The sequence below is a fragment of the Fringilla coelebs genome (genome assembly GCF_963513975.1).
Source record: "Fringilla coelebs genome assembly, chromosome: 19".
NCBI classification, from domain to species: Eukaryota; Metazoa; Chordata; class Aves; order Passeriformes; family Fringillidae; genus Fringilla; species Fringilla coelebs.
In genome coordinates this window covers 2,355,274-2,380,792 of record NC_140045.1, presented here as the reverse complement: position 1 = coordinate 2,380,792, position 25,519 = coordinate 2,355,274, and the positions used below count along the sequence as shown (strand labels likewise).

Below are 25,519 nucleotides of genomic sequence, written 5' to 3'. Positions count from 1 at the left end.
CAAGAGGATTGGGGAAATCCTGGACAAAACAGTCCTGGAAAAACAGTCCTGGATAAAACATGGCCAAACCCACCCCAAAGCTTCTGCCTTCTCATCAGATGCCAGCTGAGATCTGACACAGCATTTCCAGGCAGATTAAGGAGCCTGGGCAACCCCTGGATCTGCCCTTCCTTGGGGTGAGGGTGGGATTTTGTGGCATTTTCCTGGACAAAATATGGCCTAACCTGCCCAAAAACTTCTGCTTTCTCATCAGATGCCAGCTGTGATCTGACACAGCATCTCCCAGGAGTAACAGATAAATTAAGGATTAGCAGGCAGCCCCTGGATCTGCCTCTTCTTGGGGTGAGGGTGGGATTTAATGGGATTTTATGGCATTTTCCCAGTGGTATCTGGACAGAATGGTCCTGGGCAAACCAGTTCTGGACAGAACATGGCCAAACCCATCCCAAAACTTCTGCCTTCTCCCCAGATGCCAGATGAGATCTGACACAGCCTCTCCCAGGATGGACAGGCAGATTAAGCAGCCCCTGGATCTGCCCCTCCTCGGGGTGAGGGTGGGATTTTGTGGGATTTTCACAGAATTCACAGAATCCCCAGGTTGTCAGAGACCATCGAGTCCAGCCCAGCCCCAACCCCTCACCCAAACCCTGGCCCCCAGTGCCACATCCAGGCTTTGTTAAACACACCCAGGGATGGGGACTCCACCACCTCCAGGGCAGAACATTCCAGAACTTTATCCCCTTTGTGTAAAACACTTTTCCCTGCTATCCAGCCTGTATTTCCCTTGGTGCAGCTCAGGCTGTGTGCTCTGGTTGTGTCAGTGCTGCTGCAGACAGAGCCCAGCCCCAGCTGAGCACAGGCACCTTTCAGGAGGTGTGAGAGTGATGGGGGCAGCCCTGAGTCTCCTTTTCTCCAGGCTGGGCATGTGTCACCAATGAAAAATCCCTTCCTTAGGATTTTTTCTCCTGAGAAGCTGAGAGGCCTCAGGAACAAAATGCAAACAATGATTGTCTGCTGCTGTGAAATGTGAGAGGTGGATCTGGGATTGGTCTCATGTGGTTGTTTCTAATTAATGGCCAATCCCAGTCCAGCTGTCCAGACTGTCTCAGTCACTCACAAACCTTTGTTATTGATTCCTTTTCTATTCTCAGCCAGCCTTCTGATGAAATCCTTTCTTCTATTCTTTCAGCATAGTTTTTAACATAATATATATCATAAAATAATAAATCAAACCTTCTGAAATGTGGAGTCAACATTTTCATCTCTTCCCTCATCCTGTGACCCCTGTGATCACCATCACAAGCATCCCCAGCTCCCCCAGTGGCTCCTCACAGGGTTTGTGCTCCCAGCCCCATTTGATGGGATTTTTGGGTGGGATTTGATGAGTTTTGGGTGGGATTTCGTGGGATTGCTCACCTGGATGATGGCAGCATCAATGCAGGCCTGCAGGGCAGTGAACCCCGAGCTCCAGTAGGTCACAGACTCGCAGCTCTTGCGCAGGCTGGAGCAGGTGGCTGCAGGGAAAACAGGCAATGATCACCTCCAGGAGCCCTTCCGTGCCACAATTCCAGGGAAAAATCCCCAAAAATTGAGTTACAGCTGCTCCAATCCTGATAGCAGCACCAACAAACCCCACAAACCAATATACAGCACGCCAAGCCAAAAGAAAAGCTAAGAAAGGAAAATTTGGGATGATTTTCCAGCTCATTCCCTTGCAGGTTTACCTTTCGATTCCCATTACTATCTGGATTTACTATTAAATAGAAAATCAACATCTTCAGGAGCCCTTCCATGCCACAATTCCAGGAGAAAATCAAAAAAAATTGAGTTACAGCTGTTCCACTCCCTGATAACAGCACCAACAAACCCCACAAACACAACACCCTGAACGAGAAAAACCCAAAAAATGAAAATATGGGATGATTTTCCAGCTCGTTCCCTTGCAGGTTTACCTCTGGATTCCCATTACTATCTGGATTTACTATTAAATAGAAAATCAGCATCTTCAGGATGATTATTCCAAGCCAGGCCATTCCACAATTCCAGGTTAAAATCCCAAAAAAATTGAGTTACAGCTGCTCCACTCCCTGGTAACAGCACCAAGAACACCCACAAACCAATACACGCCACACCAAGCCAAAAAAATCAAAAAATGGAAATTTGGGCTGATTTTCCAGTTATTCCCTTGCAGGTTTACCTCTGGATTCCCATTATTATCTGAATTTACTATTAAACAGAAAATCAGCATCTTCAGGAGCCTTTCCATGCCACAATTCCAGGGAAAAATCCCCAAAAATTGAGTTACAGCTGCTCCACTCCCCAGTAACATTACCAACAAATATACACAACACCAAGCCAAAAGAAAAGCTAAAAAAGGAAAATTTGGGATGATTTTACAGCTCATTCCCTTGCAGGTTTACCTCTAGATTATTATTACTATCCTGATTTCCTATTAAATAGAAAATCAGCATCTTCAGGAGCCTTTCCATGCCACAATTCCAGGTTAAAATCCCCAAAAATAGAGATACAGCTGCTCCACTCCCCGATAACAGCACGAACAACCTCCACAAACCAATACACACCACACCAAGCCAAAAAAATTTTAAAAAAGGGAGTTTTTGTGCTGGTTTTTCAGGCTGTGCCCTGCAGGGTACCTCTGGACTCGGTGTAGAGCGAGGCCATGGCGATGGAGTCGCGGAAGCGCAGCTGGTAGGACAGGGGGCCCGTGAACACCACCCCCACAAAGTTGGAGGGCTTCAGCACCCCCGCCTCCTCCAGCTCCTCCTCGCTCAGGTACTCCTCAGTGATCAGCCCTGGCAGCAGGCACAGGGAAAAAACAGAGAGAAAATAATAGACATGGAAAATTAGCATATAAATATCAAATATTAAGATGTAAAAATATAAATATAAATAGTACTGTAAATATAAAAATATTAAAGTATATTAAAATATTCAAAATATAATAGAATATTTAAAATAGAATATAATATTAAAATATAGTATAGTATAGTATAGTATAGTATAGTATAGTATAGTATAGTATAGTATAATATAATGGAATGGAATAAATAATATAATATAACATAATATATTTTACTATAATATGATATCATATCATATCATATAACATAATATAATATAACATAATATATTTTACTATGATATAATATCATATAATATAATATCATATCATAAAATATAATATAGTATGAATAAAATAAAATATAAAAAATATAATAAGAAATAGTATGATATAATACAATACAATACAATACAATACAATATAATATAATATAATATAATTACTATAATATAATTAATATAATTAATATGATATTATATGATATGATATTATATGAATACTATATTTTACTATACTATAATATAATAAAATAGAATAAAAATATGAATAAAATAAAATATAATAATGTATAATATTATTAATGTAATATAGTATAATATAATATAATATAATATAATATAATATAATATAATATAATTACTATAATATAATTAATATAATTAATATGATATGATATGATATGATATTATATGAATACTATATTTTACTATACTATAATATAATAAAATAGAATAAAAATATGAATAAAATAAAATATAATAATGTATAATATTATTAATGTAATATAATATAATATAATATAATACAATATAATATAATGTAATGTAATTAATATAATATAATATAATATAATATAATATAATATAATATAATATACATACTAAAACATAATATAACAAATTCTATATAACTACCATATAATAAAATACAAAAATATGAATAAAATAAAATATCATAAGATAAGATATGATATGATATGATATAATTACTATATTTTACTATACTATAATATAATAAAATAGAATAAAAATATGAATGAAATGTAATAAAATATAATAAGGTATAGCATTATTAATATAATATAACATACTAAAAATAATATAACATAACATAAATACTCTATTTTACTATACTATAATATAATAAAATATTAAAATATTAATATAATAAAATATTATATGATATTATATGATTTAAATACTCTATTTTACTATACTATAATAAAATAGAACAAACCTATGAATAAAATAAAATATAATAAAATATAATAAGTTATAGTATTATTAATATAATGTAATATAACATACTAACATAACATAACATAACATAAATACTATATATTACTATAATATAATATAAAAATATGAATAAAAGAAAATAAGATATAATATATGATATGATCTAATTAATATAATATAATATAATATAATATAATATAATATAATATAATATAATATAATATAATATAATATAATATAATATAATATAATATAATATAATATAATATAATATAATATAATATAATATAATCTTTATTAATTTTTTATTTCTTCCCTGCCACAACCCAGAACAAAACCATGCCACCCTTTAAAGAAGCCCCATAAAAATCCCCAACAACTTACTGGGGTTTGGAGACCCTTCCCACCCAAACCATCCCATGATTATTGACAGAAATATTCATTTTTGGGAAACAAGTCAGAGCATGAGATTTGGGGGGAAAAAAAAGAGAATTTAGGGTGTGAATACCATCCTCAAAGTTGTCAAAAGCCACTTTCCTCATGATCTCCCTGGCCAGGGCTGTGAGTGGCCCAAAACCAGCAAGAAAACCCCAAAATCAGCAAAAAAAAACCCCTAATCCAAAAAAACCCCACCAAAATCAGCAAAAAAAACCCCTATAACCAGTAAAATAACCCCCAAACCAGCAAGAAAACCCCAAAATCGGCAAAAAAAACCCCTAATCCAAAAAAAACCCACCAAAACCTCTATAACCAGTAAAATAACCCCAAAGCCAGCAAGAAAACCCCAAAATCGGCAAAAAAAAAACCCTAATCCAAAAAAACCCCACCATAATCAGCAAAAAAACCCTATAACTAGTAAAATAACCCCAAAACCAGCAAATAAACCCCATAACAACCAAAAAACCCTCCTAAAACCAGAAAAACACCCTAATACCAACAAAAAAAACCATAAAACCACCCAAAAAACCCAAAAAACCAGAAAAAAAATCCCAACAATCCAAAAGAAAACCCAAACCAACCAAAAAACCTCAAAACCACCAAAAACCCCTATAACCAGTAAAATAACCCCCAAAACCAGCAAAAAACCCCATAACATCCATAAAAACCTCTAAAACCAGAAAAAAAAAAGCCCAAACCAACCAAAAAACCCTAATACCAAGGAAAAAAAAACCCATAAAACCATCAAAAAAACCCATAAAACCAGACAAAAAATCCCAACAAACCAAAAGAAAACCCAAACCAACCAAAAAACCTCAAAAGCAACCAAAAAAAACCCTAAAAATCAACAAAAAACCCCCTAAAAATCAACAATATAACCCAACACCTTCACATTCCCTGCTCTGAAAAATTCAGATTTTTCCTCTTACATCCCCACTGAGTTCCCCCTTTAAACACAAGTTCCAGAATGAGAATTGGGGGGAAAAAAAAGAGGATTTAGGGTGTGAATACCATCCTCAAAGTTGTCAAAAGCCACTTTCCTCATGATCTCCCTTGCCAGGGCTGAGGGGGGGGTGTAGCCAATGACGAAATTCAGCAGCACCGAGGGGTCCAGGGGGCCCAGGTCTGTGTTGGGCACCTCATCATATTTCCTGTGAGGGTGCATCATGCTCATCAGGATCAGCCAGAAGAGGAAAAACAGAGGGAAAAGCACCTCCTGCAGGAAAAAAATGGAATATTTTAGAATTTGGTATTTTTTGGGATCAAAATAATTCAATATATGATCATTAAGGTCAGTCAGAATGGGAGAAACCACAGGGAAAAGCAGTTCCTGCATGAAATAAATGGAATATTTTATAATTCAGTATCTCCAATATTGAGAAAAGCTCATTGTGTACACATCAGGATCAACCAGAAATAGAAAACCAGTGGGAAAGCACCTTCTGCATGAAAAAAATGGAATATTTTAAAATTCGGTATTTCAAAGGGTCAAAAAAAATTATTATGTATTCAACAGGATCAGCCAGAATGGGAGAAACAGAGGGAAAAGCACCTCCTTCAGGAAAAAAAATGGAATATTTTATAATTTGGTATTTTTAAGGGTCAAAATATTTATTATGTGCTCATCAGGATCAGCCAGGAATGGAAAAACAGAGGGAAAAAGCACTTCCTGCACCAAAAAATTGGGATATTTCAAAAAACCTCGTCATATTTCCTGTGAGGGTGCATCATGCTCATCAGGATCAGCCAGAAGAGGAAAAACAGAGGGAAAAGCACCTCCTGCAGGAAAAAAATGGAATATTTTAGAATTTGGTATTTTTTGGGATCAAAAAAATTCAATATTTGATCATTAGGGTCAGCCAGAATGGGAAAAACCACAGGGAAAAGCAGTTCCTGCATGAAATAAATGGAATATTTTATAATTCAGTATCTCAAATATTGAGGAAAGCTCATTGTGTCCACATCAGGATCAACCAGAAATAGAAAAACACTGGGAAAGCACCTTCTGCATGAAAAAAATGGAATATTTTAGAATTCGGTATTTCAAAGGGTCAAAAAAATTTATTATGTGCTCAACAGGATCAGCCAGAATGGGAGAAACAGAGGGAAAAGCACCTTGTCCACCAAAAAAATGGAATATTTCAAAATTCAATGTTTCAAATGTCAAAAAAACCTCATTATATACTCATCAGGACCAGGAAAAATAGTGGGAAAAGCACCTTGTCCACCAAAAAAAAATGGAATATTTCAAAATGCAATGTTTCAAAAATTTAAAAAACTCATTATATACTCATCAGGATCAGCCAGAACTGGAAAAACAGAGGGAAAAGCACCGTGTGCACCTAAAAATATGGAATATTTCCAAATTCAGTGTGTCAAAAGTTAAAAAAACTCATTATAAACTCCTCAGGACCAGGAAAAATAGAGAGAAAAGCACTTCCTGCACCAAAAAATTGGAATATTTCATAATGCAATGTATTTCAAAGGGTCAAGAAAGCTCATTGTGTACTCATCAGGATCAGCCAGGACAGGAAAAACAGAGGGAAAAGCACCAAAAAAAAATGGAATTGAGCAAAATTCAATGTTTCAAAAGTTAAAAAGACTAATTATATACTCATCAGGATGAGCCAGAACAGGAAAAACAGAGGGAAAAGCACCTTGTGCACCAAACAAAATGGAATATTTCAAAATTCAGTGTTTCAAAAGTTAAAAAACCTCATTATAAACTCATCAGGACCAGGAAGAACAGTGAGAAAAGCACTTCCTGCACAAAAAAAAGGAATATTTCAAAATGCAATGTTTCAAAAGTTTAAAAACTCATAAGTTCATAAACTCATCAGGATCAGCTATGACAGAAAAAACATTGGGGAAAGCACCAAAAAAAAAAGGAATAGATCAAAATGCAATGTTTCAAAAGTTTAAAAAACTCATTATATACTCATCAGGATCAGCCAGAACTGGAAAAACAGAGGGAAAAGCACCTTGTCCACCAAAAAAAATGGAATATTTCAAAATTCAGTGTTTTAAAATTTAAAAATCTCATTATAAACTCAGCAGGACCAGGAAAAATAGTGGGAAAAGCAGCTGCTGCACCAAAAAAAATGGAATATTTTAAAATTAAGTATCTCAAAGGGTCAAAAAATTCATTGTGTACTTATCAGGATCAGCCAGAACAGGAAAGACAGAGGGAAAAGCACCTTGTGCACCAATTAAAACAGAATATTTCAAAATTCAATGTTTCAAAAGTTAAAAAAATTCATCATATACTCCTCAGGACCAGGAAGAACAGTGAGAAAAGCACTTCCTGCACCAAAAAATTGGAATATTTCAAAATGCAATGTATTTCAAAGGGTCAAGAAAGCTCATTGTGTACTCATCAGGATCAGCCAGGACAGGAAAAACATTGGGGAAAGCACCAAAAAAAAATGGAATTGATCAAAATGCAATGTTTCAAAAGTTTAAAAAACTCATTATATACTCATCAGGATCAGCCAGAACTGGAAAAACAGAGGGAAAAGCACCTTGTGCACCAAAAAAATGGAATATTTCAAAATCCAATGTTTCAAAGGTCCAAAAAACCTCATCATATACTCATCAGGACCAGGAAAAATAGTGAGAAAAGCACCTGCTGCACCAAAAAAAAATGGAATATTTTAAAATTAAGTATCTCAAAGGGTCAAAAAATTCATTGTGTACTTATCAGGATCAGCCAGAACTGAAAAAACAGAGGGAAAAGCACCGTGTGCACCTAAAAAATATGGAATATTTCAAAATCCAATGTTTCAAAGGTCCAAAAAAACCTCATTATATACTCATCAGGACCAGGAAAAATAGTGAGAAAAGCACCTTGTGCACAAAAAAATTGGAATATTTCAAAATGCAATGTATTTCAAAGGGTCAAGAAACCTCAATGTGTACTCATCAGGATCAGCCAGGACAGGAAAGACAGAGGGAAAAGCACCTTGTCCACCAAACAAAATTGAATATTTCCAAATTCACTGTTTCAAAAGTTAAAAAAACTCATCATATACTCATCAGGACCAGGAAGAACAGTGAGAAAAGCACCTGCTGCACCAAAAATATGGAATATTTCAAAATTCAATGTTTCAAATGTCCAAAAAAACTCATTATAAACTCATCAGGACCAGGAAAAATAGTGGGAAAAGCACCTGCTGCACCAAAAAAAAATGGAATATTTCAAGAGAGCTCAGGGTGTGTCCCAGGAGCAGTCTCACCTGCACGCTGCTCTTCTTGGTCCTGCACTTGATGAGGCAGTTCTTGAAGAGCAGGGCTCGGGTCTGCCGCCACACGCCCGCCTGCCGCGGAGCGCCCGGAGCCATGGCCGCGATTCCTGCGGGAAAACGGAGCGGAGAAACACGGGATCATCACGGGAGGGAGGGGAGAGGGCAGGGATCGGCACCCACGGGGCGGCACTGGGAGGGGGAATGGGGAACGGGGAATGGGAGACTGGGAATGGGGAATGGGGAATGGGGAATGGGGAACGGGGAATGGGAGAGACTGGGAATGGGAGAGACTGGGAATGGGAGAGACTGGGAATGGGAGAGATTGGGAATGGGGAACAGGGAATGGGGAATGGGAGAGACTGGGAATGGGGAATGGGGAATGGGAGAGACTGAGAACTGGGAATGGGAGAGACTGGGAATGGGAGGGAACTGGGAATGGGGAACTGGGAATGGGAGAGACTGGGAATGGGGAACAGGGAACGGGAGAGACTGGGAATGGGGAATGGGAGAGACAGACTGAGAATGAGAAACTGGGAATGAGAGAAACTGGGAATGAGAGGGACTGGGAATGAGAGAGACTGGGAATGAGAGAGACTGGGAATGAGAGAGACTGGGAATGAGAGAGACTGGGAATAGGGAACGGGGAATGCGAGAGACTGGGAACTGGGAGAGACTGGGAATGGAAGAGATTGGGAATGGGAGAGACTGGGAATGGGAGAGACTGGCTGGGAATGGGAGAGACTGGGAATGGGACAGACTGGGAATGGGACAGACTGGGAATGGGAGAGATTGGGAATGGGAGAGACTGGGAATCAGAGAGACTGGGAATGGGGAATGAGAGAAACTGGCAATGAGAAAGATTGTGAATGACAGAGATTGGGAATGAGAGAAACTGGCAATGAGAGAAACTGACAATTGGGAATGAGAGAAACTGGGAATGGGGAATGAGAGAAACTGGGAATGAGAGGAACTGGGAATGTGAAATATTGGGAATGACAGAGATTGGGAATGAGAGAAACTGGGAATGGGGAATGAGAGAAACTGGCAATGAGAGGAACTGGGAATGTGAAATATTGGGAATGACAGAGATTGGGAATGAGAGACACTGGCAATTGGGAATGAGCAACATTGGGAATCCAGCTGGGAATTTGGACAGAGGGTGCCCCAGGACGCCTCAGAGCCACCCCTGCACCCCAGGGCAGCACCAGCTCTGGGCCAGCTCACTGCCCTGACTTAAGCCAGACTCAAGCCCTGACTTAAGCCAGGCTTATTTCCATTTTGCCCAGGTGGATCCCCATCCCAGCAATTTCCGAGGAGCAGCACTGCAGGCTGCTGGAGCAGGGAGAGCAGCCAGCTGTGCCAGGGGGTGTGAGTAACCCCTTCCCTGCTGGAGCACAGCCAGCACCACTCATCCCTCCCTCCTTCAGCCCTTCTGAACCTCTCCACCACCCCCAGGCAGTGCTGCACCTGAGAGAGGAAAAATAAATGAGATTAATAAATGGGATTCAATGGGAAATGTTCCAGGAGATGGCTGCACATACCTGGGGAGGGATGGGGGCTGCAGGGGTGCTTCTCTCCTGGGTTTTGGCTGCCTGAGGTTGGCAATCAGGGCTCAGTCTCCATCTCCCTCTGCTTCCCCAGCTGGGAACGTCAGGACATTTCACCTGGGAGGGTGAGACAGGAGCAGGAGCTGCTCAGAGGGGCACAAACCTCACCTCCAGCAACACCAGGGACAAACTGCTGGGGTTTGGCTTCTCCCCTGCCTCTGTCAAGGTCAGGATTGAAGCTCCTGAGATGGCATTTCGTGCTCAGACTCAGGTGTTTATTTCTTACATGGATAAGAAGAAAGAAGGTAAGAAATAAAGATGGAAATATTGTCACTATAGGACACAAAACAGCACACACTGCTGCTCTCAAGGTGAAAAAAAGGGAATTATTTCTTTTCTGACTCCAACATTTATAGATTTCCCAAAGTGACAGTGGAGTGGAGGGTGACAGTGCCACCTCTCCAATGACACTGCACAACCCAACAGCCCATCAGATTTCTCCTCCTCCAGAAAACAATGAGTTATTTCCAGAAAGTGTGTGAACAAGGTCGCTACAAAAATGTCAACATCAGAAGGCTTAGAAAATCTTAAAAAAAAATCAGGGTGACAAAATATGGATAAGAAGTAAAGAAGATTCTTTATTTCTAATATGGATAATTTCTTATCTATATTACAGTCTCACAAGGGGTGAGCTCTGCAGGATTTCACTAATCCTTTACACAATGGCTGTAACTATCTTTCTCCACAAGGCTTTTTAAGGATAAACTGTCCAATTAAGAAATGACACCTCAATTATTTTCACTTTTAACCCAATAACCAACCACCCGTGCCTGCAATGGGGAGTTTTTTATGCAATTACACAAAACCACCCAAACCCACGGAGAAGAAGGTGAAGAAGAAGGAGCAGCCTCCACCCTAAAACCTCCATCCTGCTTTAGATCCATTACTGTATTCTAAACCCTTAAACTCTGAGTTTCCCACCCTGTGCTATCACACACTTCTAACCAACTCCACAGCCACAATCCCCATGCTGTTAATCAATTCTGGAAGCTTCTCCACGGCCCCAGTGTTCTCATGGGGGTCAGTGCCTGGCAGCACAGAAAGTCTGAAATTCCCAGCATCCAAAACTCCAACAAGAAACTGAGCAATTCCTCAACCCTCCAGCCAAAACACAGTGCAGAAGATGGAACTGATCCATATTCCAGCTTTCCAGCTCCCAGCTCTCCTTCCAGAGGCAGGCTGGTGCTGCTGGAGCCTGGGCAGAGCTCTGGGCCCTCACTTATCTGTCAGAACCAAATGGCCCCAACTTCCTTCCCTGGCTGGGTTTTAACGGGGAAAGCTTTTTTTGGAGCACAGGCATCACCTCGGGAACGGGGCACAGGAAGCTCCTCAGATGTCAGCACCACTATAAATACACAAATATTTGATACATGGAGCCTGTCTGAGCATGGGAGGGGTGAGAGGAGGGAAAAGGGGCTAAAAGGAACCAAATTCCCACTTCCAGGCTGGCTCTGGGGTCCTCCTTGGAGCACTGAGCCCTGGAAGCACAAGGGATGCAGGATGCAATCACTGCAAGAGAATTTCTGGGAAGGAATCCCACCTCCAGCCTGGAGTGCTGCCCTCACACTGAGGCTACTTCAAAAATTAAAAATAAAAAAATATTTTGCTTTAAAAAACAAAAAAATAAATCCAACTACAAAACGCTTCAGCACCAAGCTATGACAGTAACCAAGCTTTGAAGGAAAAATGAGTACAACTCCTCTGGATATTTTCAGGCAAAAAAAAACCTTTCCCAGTGACAGCAGAGTGTTTGAAAAATAATCAAAAGCAGCAGCTCTTGCTTACAGGTCATGAAAATCCCTGTGCTCCTCCCTCTGCTCACAGCATGCCCTGCAAGTGCCACTGTTTGCACATTCCAAGAGGAATAAAACTCCACCAAGGGCCCTCCTCAACACAAGGGTCTAACCCAGCCACCCCCTCCCTCAGCCACAATATTTTAATGAAATAATAACAATTATTATTACAACTATAACATTAATACTAATAATTTAAAATAATATTTTCATTAAACCCCCGAACCTGGCAAAGATGATTTAACAAGATTCAATCACCAGTGCCAGTTACTGTTTTTCTCTAATTATTTTCTATCCACCTCCAAAACCCAAAATACTCCCACATCTCCCCTGGAACTCTGCCATGCTTTCATTTACGTCAGCCAGGTTGGAGGAAGGGTCATTTGAAGAATGTTAATTAATTTTTCATATTACACCTGCCACCTCCACGCAGGCTACAGAACGATCAAGGACGCTGAAGAAGCATCACTTGAAGGGTGAAAAATTGTATTTGGGGAAGGAAAAAAAAACCAACCCAAACCCTCTTTGAAACTCCAGATGAAGGAAAGGAACACAGAGGCCCGGCAGAAAAAGCTGCCAAGGCATTTGAATTGATTAATAGCAGAGAAAATGAAGATAGCCCCAGGCTGTGAGAATCCTCCCCAGCTCAGGCACTGCCTTGTGATTTGTGCTGCTGTGGCAAGGGGGTGACACACCAATGCTTGTGGGCATCTCAGTCAAAGCCATCCCCAGGGAATGGCTGCCTTGGGGCTTTAATTCCCCATCAGAGATGCCAGTGCTTCTCAAACACTGCTCAGCTGATCCCTGAAGTCTCCCCTCCCTTCCCCAGGCACCAACCTGGCAACGGGCTTTAAAGGTCACGTGGCGACTTAGTGCTGCACAGCACGTTTGCCTTGTCTCTCAAGCCAAAAAAACCCCCAAAAAACCCCCAAAAAACCCCAAGAAAACCAAACAAGAAGGGTGTCAGCCACAGCTAAATGAGCTGCAGCTCGAGGCAAAAACAACTCATGAGTGAACAGCAGGAAAATGAGATTATTGATCTCGCTGCTACAAGGCAGCAGCCGAGGTGGTCCTTCAGCAAAACTCTGCTGTGCTCCTTACATTATTGAAATTGTGACTGCAACAGCACACAAAAACATAAATGCTTTATGTGGCAAGTTTAAAAATGGGCTGAATTTTCTCCCTCTTCTGAATTTTCTCCCTTATCAGCCCCAAGAGGAACCCCCACCCTGCCCGGGGCTGCAAATCCCTTCCCTCCAAACTCATCCCTGCTTCCCTAAGGGGACAAGGAATGACAGAGGGGCAGAGCCGGGTCAGGCTGTCCCTGCACAGTTCCCGCAGCATCCTCAGCATCCTCCTGCATCCCTGAACATCCCTGAGCATCCTCCTGCATCCTCTGAGCATCCCCAGCAACCCTGAGCATCCCCAAGCATCCTCCTGCATCCCCGAGCATTCTCCTGCATCCCTGAGCATCCTCTAAGCATCTCCTGCATCCCTGAACATCCCCAAGCATCCTCCTGCATCCCTTAACATCTCCAGCATTCCTGCACATCCCTGAACATCCCCTGCATCTCTTAACAGCCCCGAGGACCCTCCTGTATCCCTGAGCATCCCTGAGCATCCCCCTGCATCCCTGAGCATCCCCCAGCATCCTTCTGCATCCCTGAGCACCCTCCTGCATCTCTGAGCATCTTCCTGTATCCCTGAGCATCCCCCTGCACCCCCCTGCATCCCTGAGCATCCCTGAGCATCCCTCTGCATTCCCGAGCATCCCCCTGCATCCCCGAGCATCCCCCTGCATCTCTGAGCATCCTCCTGCATCCCCGAGCATCCCCCTGCATCCCTGAGCATTCCTCTGCATCCCCGAGCATCCCCGAGATCCCCCTGCATCCCCAGCATCCTCCCGCATCCCCAGGGCGCCGCAGCCGCGGGTACCCGGCGTGTCTCACAGGGAGGACACTCCGGCTTTCCCCATCTCCCTTTCTGCCCGCTCTGAGTGCCTGGAAATGCGCTTTTCTCACCGTCCTGCGCGCAGCCCCGCCGGCCCGGCTGCCCCAGCCATCGGCACCCGCGAGTAATGACGCGCACCCAGGTGCAGCCCAACTCCTCCTCTTCCTCTCCGCTCCTTCCCCTTCCCGTCCCACCCGAGCCGGAGGGGCCGGGCCCGGCCCGGGACTGCCCCCTCGGCAGCGGAGCCGGCAGTGCCCCGAACCACCCGAACCCCCCGAACCCCGCCGGTACCCCCCGGTGCCTCCCGGTACCCCCGGTATCCACTGAACCCCGCCAGTACTTCCCGGTACTTCCCGGTACCCCTCGGTACATTCCGGTACCTCCCGGTATCCCTCGGTCCCCCTCGGTACAGCCAGTACCTCCCGGTACCCCCGATACCTCCCGGTACTCCCGGTACCCCCCGGTACCCCCCGGTACCCCCGCCCGACCCCCCCGGGCCAGCCCGCAGTGCCGGCCCCTCCTGCTGCTGACCTTCCTCCCCTCCCGGGACACCCCCGATCCAGGGACCCCCTTTCCTCCCCTCCCAGGGCTCGGGACCCCTTCCCTCGCAGGGACACTGCTCCCCAGGGCCCCATCCTCCAGGTGACCCCATCCCTCCTGAGAACCCCTTTTTCAGGGACCCCATCCTCCAGGTGACCCCATTCCTCCTGAGGCCCTCTTTTCCAGGAACCCCATCCCTCCTGAGGATCCCTTTTCCAGGAACCCCATTCCTCCTGAGCTCTTTTCCAGGTGACCCCATCCCTCCTCAGGACTCCATTCTCTGAGTGATCCATGACCCCCTCCCAAGCACCCCAATCTCTGGATGATCCCCCCTCCCAGGCACCTCCATCCTCCACCTGCCCCTTTCAAGGGACCCCCCCTTTCCAGAATTCTCTCCCCTGGGTGACCCCATCCCTCCTGAGGACCCCTTTTCCAGGATCCCCTTCTCCAAGTGACCCCATCCCTCCTGAACTCCTCTTTTCCAGGTGACCCCATCCCTCCTGAGGACTCCTTTTCCAGGATCCCCTTCTCCAAGTGACCCCATCCCTCCTGAGGACCCCTTTTCCAGGATCCCCTTCTCCAGGTGACCCCATCCCTCCTGAGGACCCCTTTCCCAGGATCCCATCCTCCAGGGACCCCATTCCTCCTGATCTCCTTTTTCCAGGTGACCCCATCCCTCCTGAGGACTCCATTCTCTGAGTGATCCATGACCCCCTCCCAAGCACCCCAATCTCGGGATGATCCCCCCTCCCAGGCACCTCCATCCTCCAGGTGCTCCCCTTCCAAGGATTCTCTCCCCTGGGTGACCCCATCCCTCCTGAGGACCCCTTTTCCATCCTCCAGGTGACCCCATCCCTCCTGAGGATCCCTTTTCCATCCTCCAGGTGACCCCATCCCTCCTGAGGACTCCAATTCTCCAACCTCTGGGTGATTCCCCCTGCCAGGGACCTCCATCCCTCCCTTCTAAGGATTCTCTCCTCTGAGCCCATCCTGATGCTAAAGGAGATGAAAATGAGGAACAAAGTGAGGAAAAAAGCAGTTACCGTTTATGGAGGGTCCTCCAGGCACACTTATGGCAGAACACACACCTGGGACAGGGCTCTGACACTTTTATAAAGTTTAGCAAGTCACCCTCATTGACAGGAGTCCCCAATTAGAAGTGCAGTTAATGAAGTAATTCCCCTCTTGGTTCAGCCCCCTGCTGAAGGCTCCCCCTTGCTTCCAGCCCCATGTTTGTATCTAAATGCATGGGAAAGTGAACTGGCCTTGGCTGGCTGGAGAAGGGAGATTAGAGCAGCATTCCAGGAATGTGTTCGTCTCACAAAGCTTTGGAGTTAGCTAAGAAACCAAATAACTGACAACAACAGCCAACAGAGCCACAAATACATGAGAAATACAGAAAACCCAAAAATCTGTGTGCATCAACCCCTCCTGAGGGCTTCACTCACAGGGACCCCATCTTCCAGGTGACCAGCCTTCCCAGGGACCCCATTTTTGTGTGATCCCATCCTTTATGGGATCACCCCTCCACCCTTCCCAGGGACCCCATCTTTGTGTGATCCCATCCTTTATGGGATCACCCCTCCACCCTTCCCAGGGACCCCATCTTTGTGTGATCCCATCCTTTATGGATCACCCCTCCACCCTTCCCAGGGACCCCATTTTTGTGTGATCCCATCCTTTATGGGATCACCCCTCCACTCTTCCCAGGGACCCCATCTTTGTGTGATCCCATCCTTTATGGGATCACCCCTTCCAGGGACTGCCATTCTCTGGGTGACCCCCTCCTCCAAGTGACTTCCCTCCCTTCCAAGGATTCTCTCCTGGGGATCCCAGGAGCAGGGTGGGGCTGCAGGGGCTGAAGCTGGGATGGGACAATGAACTGCAAGGTGCAAATGGAGCAGAGCTGATCCCAGGGAGAGACCCCGTGCCCGGCCGGGCATTTTGGGGCCATTTTGGGTCATCTTGGGTGCAGCCCTGGCTGGGCTCTGGTGCTGCCCCAGGTGGATCCATGGAGGAGATCCTTGGGATCAATCCCTGCTTTATTCTGGGACTCTGCCCAGCCTCTGTTCTAGGCCAGCTTTCTCAAGGCACAAAACTCATGGAAACTTTCTTTTTTTTCCCATAGTTTCCACCTTAACCAAGAGTATTAACTCAAAGGACTATAATTAAATAATTGCCAACAGAATACTGAGTAAATACAATGACATAACTACAACTTCAATAAACCCCACCCCCCCCTAGAACTTTTTATCTTCATCCCCCAAGCATTAAACACAATAAAAGCCCATCTGGGGCTGAATTCTTCTGGTCACTTTGTTGTGGTCTCTGTTTATACTTCAAAAGTTGGAACTGCTCATATTCATGTTCTACTTCTTCCTGGCCAAGTGGAAGTTGGAACGAGAGGGTCTCCAGGGTTCCCTCCTGATGCCAGTTTGGGTTTTGCCTTTTTTTCTCTTCTATATTCTCTGTGCTCTCCACACATAGATTTGTAACTCAGTATTGTATTAGTGGCTCGTTTTCCCAGTACTTTTCCATAGCCCTTCCTTGCACAAAACAGATTCCAGAGCTCCAAGCTCCAGGGGGTGCAAGGCCCCAGTGCTGTCTTGGTTCCTGGGAACCAAGGCTGAGAACAACTCTTGGAGATCCAGGAGATCTGGGGGGGCTCCAGAGAAGGGGCCTGACCCAGGGGGGAATTACATCACCCCTTGTCCTCCTCATTGGTGCTTTTTAACAATTTCCTAAAACCTAGAAATGTGTGCTCATCCCTGTAGGGGTGGGCTTTTCATAATTGCTTTCCATAATTGCTCCTGAAAGCCTTCATTAAAGATTTGCTCTTTTATTACCTCCTTACTAAAATTATTAATCAAGTTTCATTTCCAGGTTGGAGAAAGGCAACATCCAAACCTTTCTATGAATCTGGGATTTGATGCTCTGCTTGTGAAGTTTGTGACTCCTTGGAGCTCAGGGTATTTCAGCCCAACAGCTCCTCCTGAAGAGGTGCACAGCTACAACCCCCCAGGACAATTCACAGCAAACAAATGTGAGGGCTCAGCACAAAGCACAGGAGGAGGGTGCTCCAAAACACCTGGTGGTGTCATTTGGGAGGAAAACATCCCCTGAAATGTTCCTGACAGGTGGGTGAGACCCCCCTGGCACTGGGTGCTGCTGCAGCCAGGGAAACACCAAACAGAACCAGCACTGAGAGTCCAACCCAGCCTGCAGCACAGGGAGAGAACCTCCAGAGAGCCCTGAGCCTAGAGCACCATGCTGCTTTTCATCTTCAAAGCACCTTCACACCAGCACCTAATGAATTTGTACAGCAGCCCCGTGTGCTCAGGTGCCTCCAGCCTCATCCCTGTTTGTGGGTACACTGAGCCAAAGGTGGTGGAATTTGTTCCAGACCAAAAGGAGTCTGTGCTGAGTTTGCACCACAAACCTGTCCAGGTTACACTGCCAAGCAGAAGGATTTAAAGACAAAGAGGAGAATTTAATCTCTTTAAGTGGAACAGGGATCCAAACGACTCCACCAGGCAGTGGCACCAAACAATGGCAACTTCCAGTGGCTCCAGGTGCAAAAAGGCTGAGGGAGTTGGGGTTGGTCACCTGGAGCAGAGGGAAATTTCCCCAGTCCTCACCACTCTGGGCTGATGGACTCTGTGCATCCCACCAGGAGCTCCAGGCTCACAGCAGCTCAGGTAGAACTGGGCCATCCCTTCCCCTTTCTCTTTAAAGGATCTCCTTCCAGGAGTATTTCATTGAAATTGAAAGCTGTGCCCAGGTGCTCACCTCAGGAACTCAGCAAGCAGGATATCAGGGAGGCAGTTCAGTGCACTGCAGAATTCATCCAGAAAGGAAACATGACTGCCTGGATTTTTTTCTCTTTTCTTTTCTTTTCTTTTCTTTTCTTTTCTTTTCTTTTCTTTTCTTTTCTTTTCTTTTCTTTTCTTTTCTTTTCTTTTCTTTTCTTTTCTTTTCTTTTCTTTTCTTTTCTTTTCTTTTCTTTTCTTTTCTTTTCTTTTCTTTTCTTTTCTTTTCTTTTCTTTTCTTTTCTTTTCTTTTCTTTTCTTCTCTTCTCTTTTCTTTCTTCTCTTTTCTTTTCTTCTCTTTTCTTTTCTTCTCTTTTCTTCTCTTTTCTTCTCTTTTCTTTTCTTTTCTTTTCTTTTCTTTTCTTTTTCTTCTCTTTTCTTCTCTTTTCTTCTCTTTTCTTCTCTTTTCTTTTTTCTCTTCTCTTCTCTTCTCTTCTCTTCTCTTCTCTTCTCTTCTCTTCTCTTCTCTTCTCTTCTCTTCTCTTCTCTTCTCTTCTCTTCTCTTCTCTTCTCTTCTCTTCTCTTCTCTTCTCCTTCTCCTTCTCCTTCTCCTTCTCCTTCTCCTTCTCCTTCTCCTTTTCTTTCCTTATTCACCCTTTTGAAAGTAAAGAGGAAAGAGATGCTGTGGAAACCCTTCTGTGCTGGATGTGGAGCAGAGCAGGAGGGAGTTGCCTCCAGCAGGGCAAGGTAAATCTGGGAGGTTCTGTGCTGTGCACAGCAGGTTCAGTAACAAATAAATGGCCAGAAATGGAACCTTTCCCTGGGATTTCAGGCTGCTGGATGTGCCCTTCCACCCCCACGCCTGCCCTGACTGCCCTTCCCAGCCCTTTCAGGAGCCCAGGAATGCTGGAATGATTTTCTGCAGTGGTGCAGAAGCTGCAGGTAGACTGCAGCTGCTCTTTCACAGCTTCTTTTTGTATCAAAGCTTTTCCAGAGGCCCATCACAGAAATTACTGAGATTCAAATGCAGAGAAACCCAAATTATTTTACATTTTCCTTTGGACTTCATGAACCAACTCGAACCCTGTTCCTGCCTCTGTCTTGTGACTGTTTAGAGCTCTTTTTCTTGTGCACACAGCTGGCTCAGGCACTGGCTGAGGAGATCTTCTCCACATTTACTGGAAATGATGTGTTTGCATCAATAAACCTGTGGGTAAGCACAAGGATGATGCATTTGCATCATCTGCATCCCAGATCCCCAGCCAGGGAACCCCTTCAGCAGGAATTCAGAGCACCTCATTTAGAGGCCTGCCCTTTTCTGGGAGCTGGAAAGAGGCTGAAATAAACTGTGCAAACCCTAAATTGCTCCAGGGTTTGCTGCTCCAACTGCAGCTGCACCAAACTGCAAAGGGTCCTCGGCCACTCTCAAAGCCAGCAGCTCCTGGACACCAAAAAAATGCTGATACTCAGACCCAGGGCATGATTAACAAGTACAATTTATCCCTGGATTTAAAGGAAAAGGGCTAAAAACCCATCTGAGAAATGCAGCATTTTGCACCCCTAGAAGTGATTATGCAAAATTCAGTTCTTTAGGAGTCAGGTTTGCTGACACCATGCAGGACAGGGTTTTACTCCACACCCTCTCCCCCCTTCTGGAACAACATCCAGGCTGGCTCAGAATAAAATTTCATAAAAGAAATTTCAATCTTGGCCTAAGACTTGGCACAAGAAGTCCCAGCCCAGAATAGATTTTTACGGGAAGTTAAAAACCTCTGGGAAAAAGAAAAAAACCAAAAACCAAGCTTTAAAGTGAAGCATCAAGAGAGCTCAACAAGAGCCATGGCAGCAGTTCAGTGCACAATATATACATTGTGTGCAATGCATATAGAATGCCATAATTACAGCCAGATGGGTACAAACATAGATTCACTCTGGCCATGAGTAATACCTCATGATTGCAGAAAAAAGAAGCCAAATGCCTATTTTAAATCAGCAGAGTTTGAGGGGGGAAAATGTGACCTCTCCCTGATGGGGATGTGACAGAAAATGAGTATTTTTTGTCAGCACTGCTGTTGTGTGTGGCACCATCCCTTGGTCCTGCAGCCACTTGCCCACCTCCAGCTGTGCTCCCTTCCCTGGGGTTTTCCTGGTTGGATTATTAAATATGATTGGATTGATTATTGAATTATTAAATATGATTGCCTGCTTTAAAAAAAGCTCCTGGCTGGCCCTGCACTGCAGCACACTCCAGAGATCCACGTCAGTTAAAGGAGGAGAGGTTTCCTGCTGCCATCCCAATAAAAAGATCCCTTCAGACAGAGGTGCCACCTGTCCTTGCTTAGCACTGGAGCTGCTCAGCCTCATTCCACCATGTTTTAGAACAGTTTTGAGGTGGGGGAAATGAGGACTTCAGGTTCAGCTTTTCTATTTTTCAGGTTCTGTGCTGCTTCAGTGTGTGGGTCTGGGCTCACAGCAGGGGATGCTGAGCTCTGTGCACAGAGCAGGGACACAAAACAATTCCTGCTCCAGCTGGGCACCAAGGACAAATGATCCCAATCCCAGCAGTGACCCACACAGTGCCACCCACCAGTGCCACCCACACAGTGCCACCCACATAGTGCCACCCACACAGTGCCACCCAGCAGTGCCACCCATCAGTGTCACCCATCAGTGTCACCCAGCAGTGCCACCCATCAGTGACCCACACAGTGCCACCCACCAGTGCCACCCAGCAGTGTCCCCCAGCAGTGCCACCCATTAGTGTCACCCAGCAGTGTCACCCAGCAGAGGGTTACACACAGAGAGGGCACAAAGGAGCAAATGCAAACACTGAAACAACCCAGCAGTGTGTGCAGCATGGAAACCCACAGCAGCAGCCAAGGCAAAACCACCACACTCAGCTCTGTCCCAAAGTGGGACAGATTGATGGGACCTCTGAGTTTGGGTGGGACCTCTGAGTTTCTGCAGCAACACAGAAAAAGGTGACCACCAAAAGAGAGGTAACTGGTAAAATTTCAGCCTTTTTCTAAGAAATAAAACCATCCTCAAGAGCAGGAGTGCAAGGCTCAGAGGGAAGGAGAAGCAGTTTAGGACAGGCCATGTAAAAACCCCTTTTCCCCCAGCCCCAGATCAATGATTTCAGATTTCATTTTTAGCCCACCTGTGCATTCATTGCATATTTTTCTAAATATCTAAAATTCCTACCAGGTTTTCCAGCTCTGTCCCTCCTCTTTAGGTTAACACACACAAACATCACCCTCACCCCTCCTGGAAGAGCATGCTTGACTCATCATTATCATCCAGCCAGATTTATGGCTCTAAAACCTTCTTATTGCTAAGCTGAAAGCCATTTTTATTTTCTGGCCTCTGCATGTCCTTCTTGGATCATTTTATCCTCTCAATTCCCCACCTCTTCAGCTCAAGAGAGGTTTTACCAACATCCCACTGGGGCAGCACGGTTTGTTTAACTTCTGAGAATTCCAAGTTCTCCTGAGTTTTCATCCATCAGCTCAGGAAAAACTGGGAGTTAAGGGCTGCAAGAGGAGGAGGAGGAGGAGACTGAGGAAATTCAGACAAAAGGTAAGATGGGGCTGAACTGCAGGGGCTGTGTTTGGCTTTAAATTCCTGCAGGCTGCAGCTCCCGGGGAACAAAGGAATGCAGGATATCGGCCCCTGAGGAGCAGATGGTGCTGCTGCCACCAGCACAGCTCTTTGTTCCTCACCTCCTCTCTCCCCCAGCCACATTCCCCTCTCCAGCATCTGCACCCTCTGTTTGCTTTGGTTTTGCTTCCAGCTCCTTCCCCAGACATCCTTTTTCCCAGCTGGGAGAACTTCCTGCAGTTGATTCAGAGAGCCTGCCTTGGCTGCTGCCCCATGGCAGCCAGGGCCTTTAGGGTCATTATTCCAATTATTCTGAATTTCCAGCTTGTTCCTGTACCTTAGGAGCATTGGGGAATGGTTGAATCCTCTTATCCAGCTGTTCTGTGGGGACTGATCCCTACCTGAACTCAAAAATAATGAGAAATTTCAGGAGGTTCTGTCCAGAGGATGGGATCACACTTGAAAATGTCTTTGTCTCATTGCCTCTCACAGGACAGACCAAGCCAAACTTCTCTGCACTTGTTCCAAATCATCCTTCCTTCCCCACAGCTCCCATTCCCATGAAGGGAGGGATGGCTGGGGAGCAGAATAATCAAATAAAAACATCAACCAGAACCAAAGAACCTGAAATAGCCACTGGGTCCTTCAGCACAGGCACTGCTGGATCCTGTGCCACCTCCTGCTCCATAAAGCTGGATCACCGAGCTGCTCTGCTTGGTTTCTCTATTTGCAAAGTGCATTGTTTTGGGAAAAAAACAGGGCTTCTGTCTGTCCCTGCACAGGACTGTGATCCAAAACACCCAACAGCTTCAGAACAAAACCTGTGGTCCCTTCCCTCCCCAGGACATGCTGGGAAAATCCCGATTTAAGCCCCAAAACCTGGTCTGGTGTTGAAGGAAGCACCAGGAGGCACCACAGGTGTTCTGGACACAGTTTTGCTCCTGTTTCCCACCACTGTAACAGCTGAAAATCCACATTTGATTTTTCCAAAGAATTCCTTGCAAAGGGAGATGGAGCAGGGACAAGCACACCCTCCTCCCCAGAGAGGTGGGATAGGGAAACAACCTCTGGCCAAGCTCCTGCAAGAGGGAAGCAGGAGAATCTGAGGAGGCTGGAGCTCACTGCTGGCTGAGGACAGAGCTCTGGGGTTAATTTCTGGCCCAGGAGTGAGTGTTCACACAAACACTGACACTGAAGCCTCCAATTGTGTTTTCCTGGACAAACCCAGCACATGACTCTGCTTGCCTCCCGAGCTCCCCGATCAAAGCAAGGCTGGGAACAGCCTCGTGTCTCAAACAAACAACATTTCGGGGCAAACCTTCTGTTTACAGGCACAGAGAGGAGATTTTTCAGCAGTCAAACCACAGAAATTGCTTGTCCAGTTTCTCAGCAGCAAATTCATTCCTTAGCAATGAAGGAGTGAGTTGGGAGGGGAATAAATAAATCAGAACTCATAGAAAATTCAAACTACAGTAGGTAGGGAGTCCTAAGGAAGAGAGTTATGGCCAGACCCAGATGCAGAAGTTTGAGCTCTTCAGTCAGCTGTGCAATAACCTTCCCTTCCCTTCCCTTCCCTTCCCTTCCCTTCCCTTCCCTTCCCTTCCCTTCCCTTCCCTTCCCTTCCCTTCCCTTCCCTTCCCTTCCCTTCCTTCCCTTCCCTTCCCTTCCCTTCCCTTCCCTTCCCTTCCCTTCCCTTCCCTTCCCTTCCCTTCCCTTCCCTTCCCTTCCCTTCCCTTCCCTTCCCTTCCCTTCCCTTCCCTTCCCTTCCCTTCCCTTGAAATTTCCATTAAATTTCCTTTTCCTTTTCCTTTTCCTTTTCCTTTTCCTTTTCCTTTTCCTTTTCCTTTTCCTTTTCCTTTTCCTTTTCCTTTTCCTTTTCCTTTTCCTTTTCCTTTTCCTTTTCCTTTTCCTTTTCCTTTTCCTTTCCCTTTTCCTTTCCCTTTTCCTTTCCCTTCCCCAGCAGAGATGGGGACCTGAGCCCAGGTAAATCCCACCTGGACAAGGTAGATCTGGTGCCACTGTGTGCAGAATTCAGATTTTAATAAGAAAAGGCTCTGTAAAGAGGAGGCTGGAAGGTGAAAGGCCGGGCACCATGTGGAGCAAACAGGAGCAATAAAGGTCATGAAGTGTTTTGGTAGCACCTGATTTGGATCCAAGGAGGAATTGTTTTTCCAGTGAGGATGGACAGACAGAGCAGCTGTGGCTGCCCCAGCCCTGGAAGTGTCCAAGGCCAGGCTGGGCAGGGCTTGGAGCAGCCTGGTGTGAGGGATGAGTAATGCCATGGCTGACTCTCACAATTCAAAGGAAAAAATCATGTAGAGATGTTAAATTTCTCCCATGGGGAGATGCTCCGCCCAGGGGAGGAGCCAAGCATTCCTACCTGGATCCAATCTGAGGGTTGGGACACCCCAGCAGCCTTTGCCCCCTGCATTCCCAGAGGAGCAGCTTTCTCCTGCCCTGCATTCCCAGAGGGAGAGCAGGCCCATCTCCAGCAGCCCTGGAGCTGCAGAGGAAAACTCCCCCCTTGTGCAGGATCCTGCTGCAGCAGAGCCACAGCTGGCACTGCAGGAGGGCTGAGCCCCCGTGGGATGGGGCTGTGCCACCACCCTGACACACAGGGGACAGGGACTGCTCTCACCCTGGCAGGGGTTTGTTTTCTTTTTATTGTACTATTACATTTGTATTTTTAATTTTCCTAATAAAGAACTGTTATTCCTACTCCCAAATCTTTGCCCGAGAGCCCCTTAATTTCAAAAAATATAACAGTTTGGAGGGAGGGGGTTTGCATTTTCCATTTCAGGGGTGACTCCTGCCTTCCTTAGCAGACACCTCGCTTTCCAAACCAAGACACTCAGGGTGAGCTCACTCCATCCGATCTGCCTGCAAGGGGAGAAATTAAAAACATGAATTCAGAACTTGCTGATGGCAGGGACGGATGCAGGGACGGATGCAGGGATGGATGCAGGGATGGATGCAGGGATGGATTCAGGGATGGATGCAGGGACGGATGCAGGGATCGAGTCAATAATGGATGCGATCTGAAGATGTTTGAAGCGGTTTGAAACAGTTTGAAGGGGTTTGAAGCAATTTGAAGCAATCTGAAGAGCTCTGAAGCGGTTTGAAGGGACTTTAGTCAGTTTGAAATGGTTTGAAACGGCCTAAAGCAGTTTTAAGTGATTTGAAGAGGTTTGAAGTGATTTGAAGCCATTTGAAGCAATTTTAAGCAGTTCTAAGTGGCTGAAGCGTTTGAAGCGGTTTCAAGCAGTTTGAAGCGGCTTGAAGCAGTTTGAAGGGGCTTGCAACAGTTTGAAGCGGTTTGAAGCGATTTGGAGCGGTTTGAAGCGATTTGGAGCGGTTTGAAGCGATTTGGAGCGGTTTGAAGCGATTTGGAGCGGTTTGAAGCGGGCCAACCCGGCCGCGCTCCCCGCGCCCCCTGCCGGCGCCTCGGCGGGGAGGCGAGGCCGCGGGACTACAGCTCCCATGCGGCACCGCGGCGG

At 45.3% G+C, this 25,519-nt stretch overlaps 1 protein-coding gene across 3 annotated transcripts in view; it reads right to left on the bottom strand.

The window, feature by feature from the left end:
- ABCA5 (ATP binding cassette subfamily A member 5) overlaps window positions 1–14,275 on the bottom strand; it is a 47,144-nt gene extending 32,869 nt beyond the window's left edge. The window contains exons 1-6 of one of the 3 annotated variants that reach the window (XM_084218707.1): window positions 14,205–14,275; window positions 10,325–10,447; window positions 8,775–8,890; window positions 5,551–5,755; window positions 2,655–2,813; window positions 1,417–1,514 (exon numbers count right to left, since the gene is read on the bottom strand). In XM_084218707.1, coding sequence (XP_084074833.1) covers window positions 1,417–1,514; window positions 2,655–2,813; window positions 5,551–5,755; window positions 8,775–8,879 — 567 coding nt within the window. In that variant the 5' untranslated portion in view covers window positions 8,880–8,890; window positions 10,325–10,447; window positions 14,205–14,275. Of the gene's footprint in view, window positions 1–1,416; window positions 1,515–2,654; window positions 2,814–4,609; window positions 5,482–5,550; window positions 5,756–8,774; window positions 8,891–10,324; window positions 10,448–14,204 lie in introns of those variants that run through there. The other 2 variants (XM_084218709.1, XM_084218708.1) reach the window with 2 other exon arrangements.
- Between the last annotated feature and the right edge of the window lie 11,244 nt (window positions 14,276–25,519).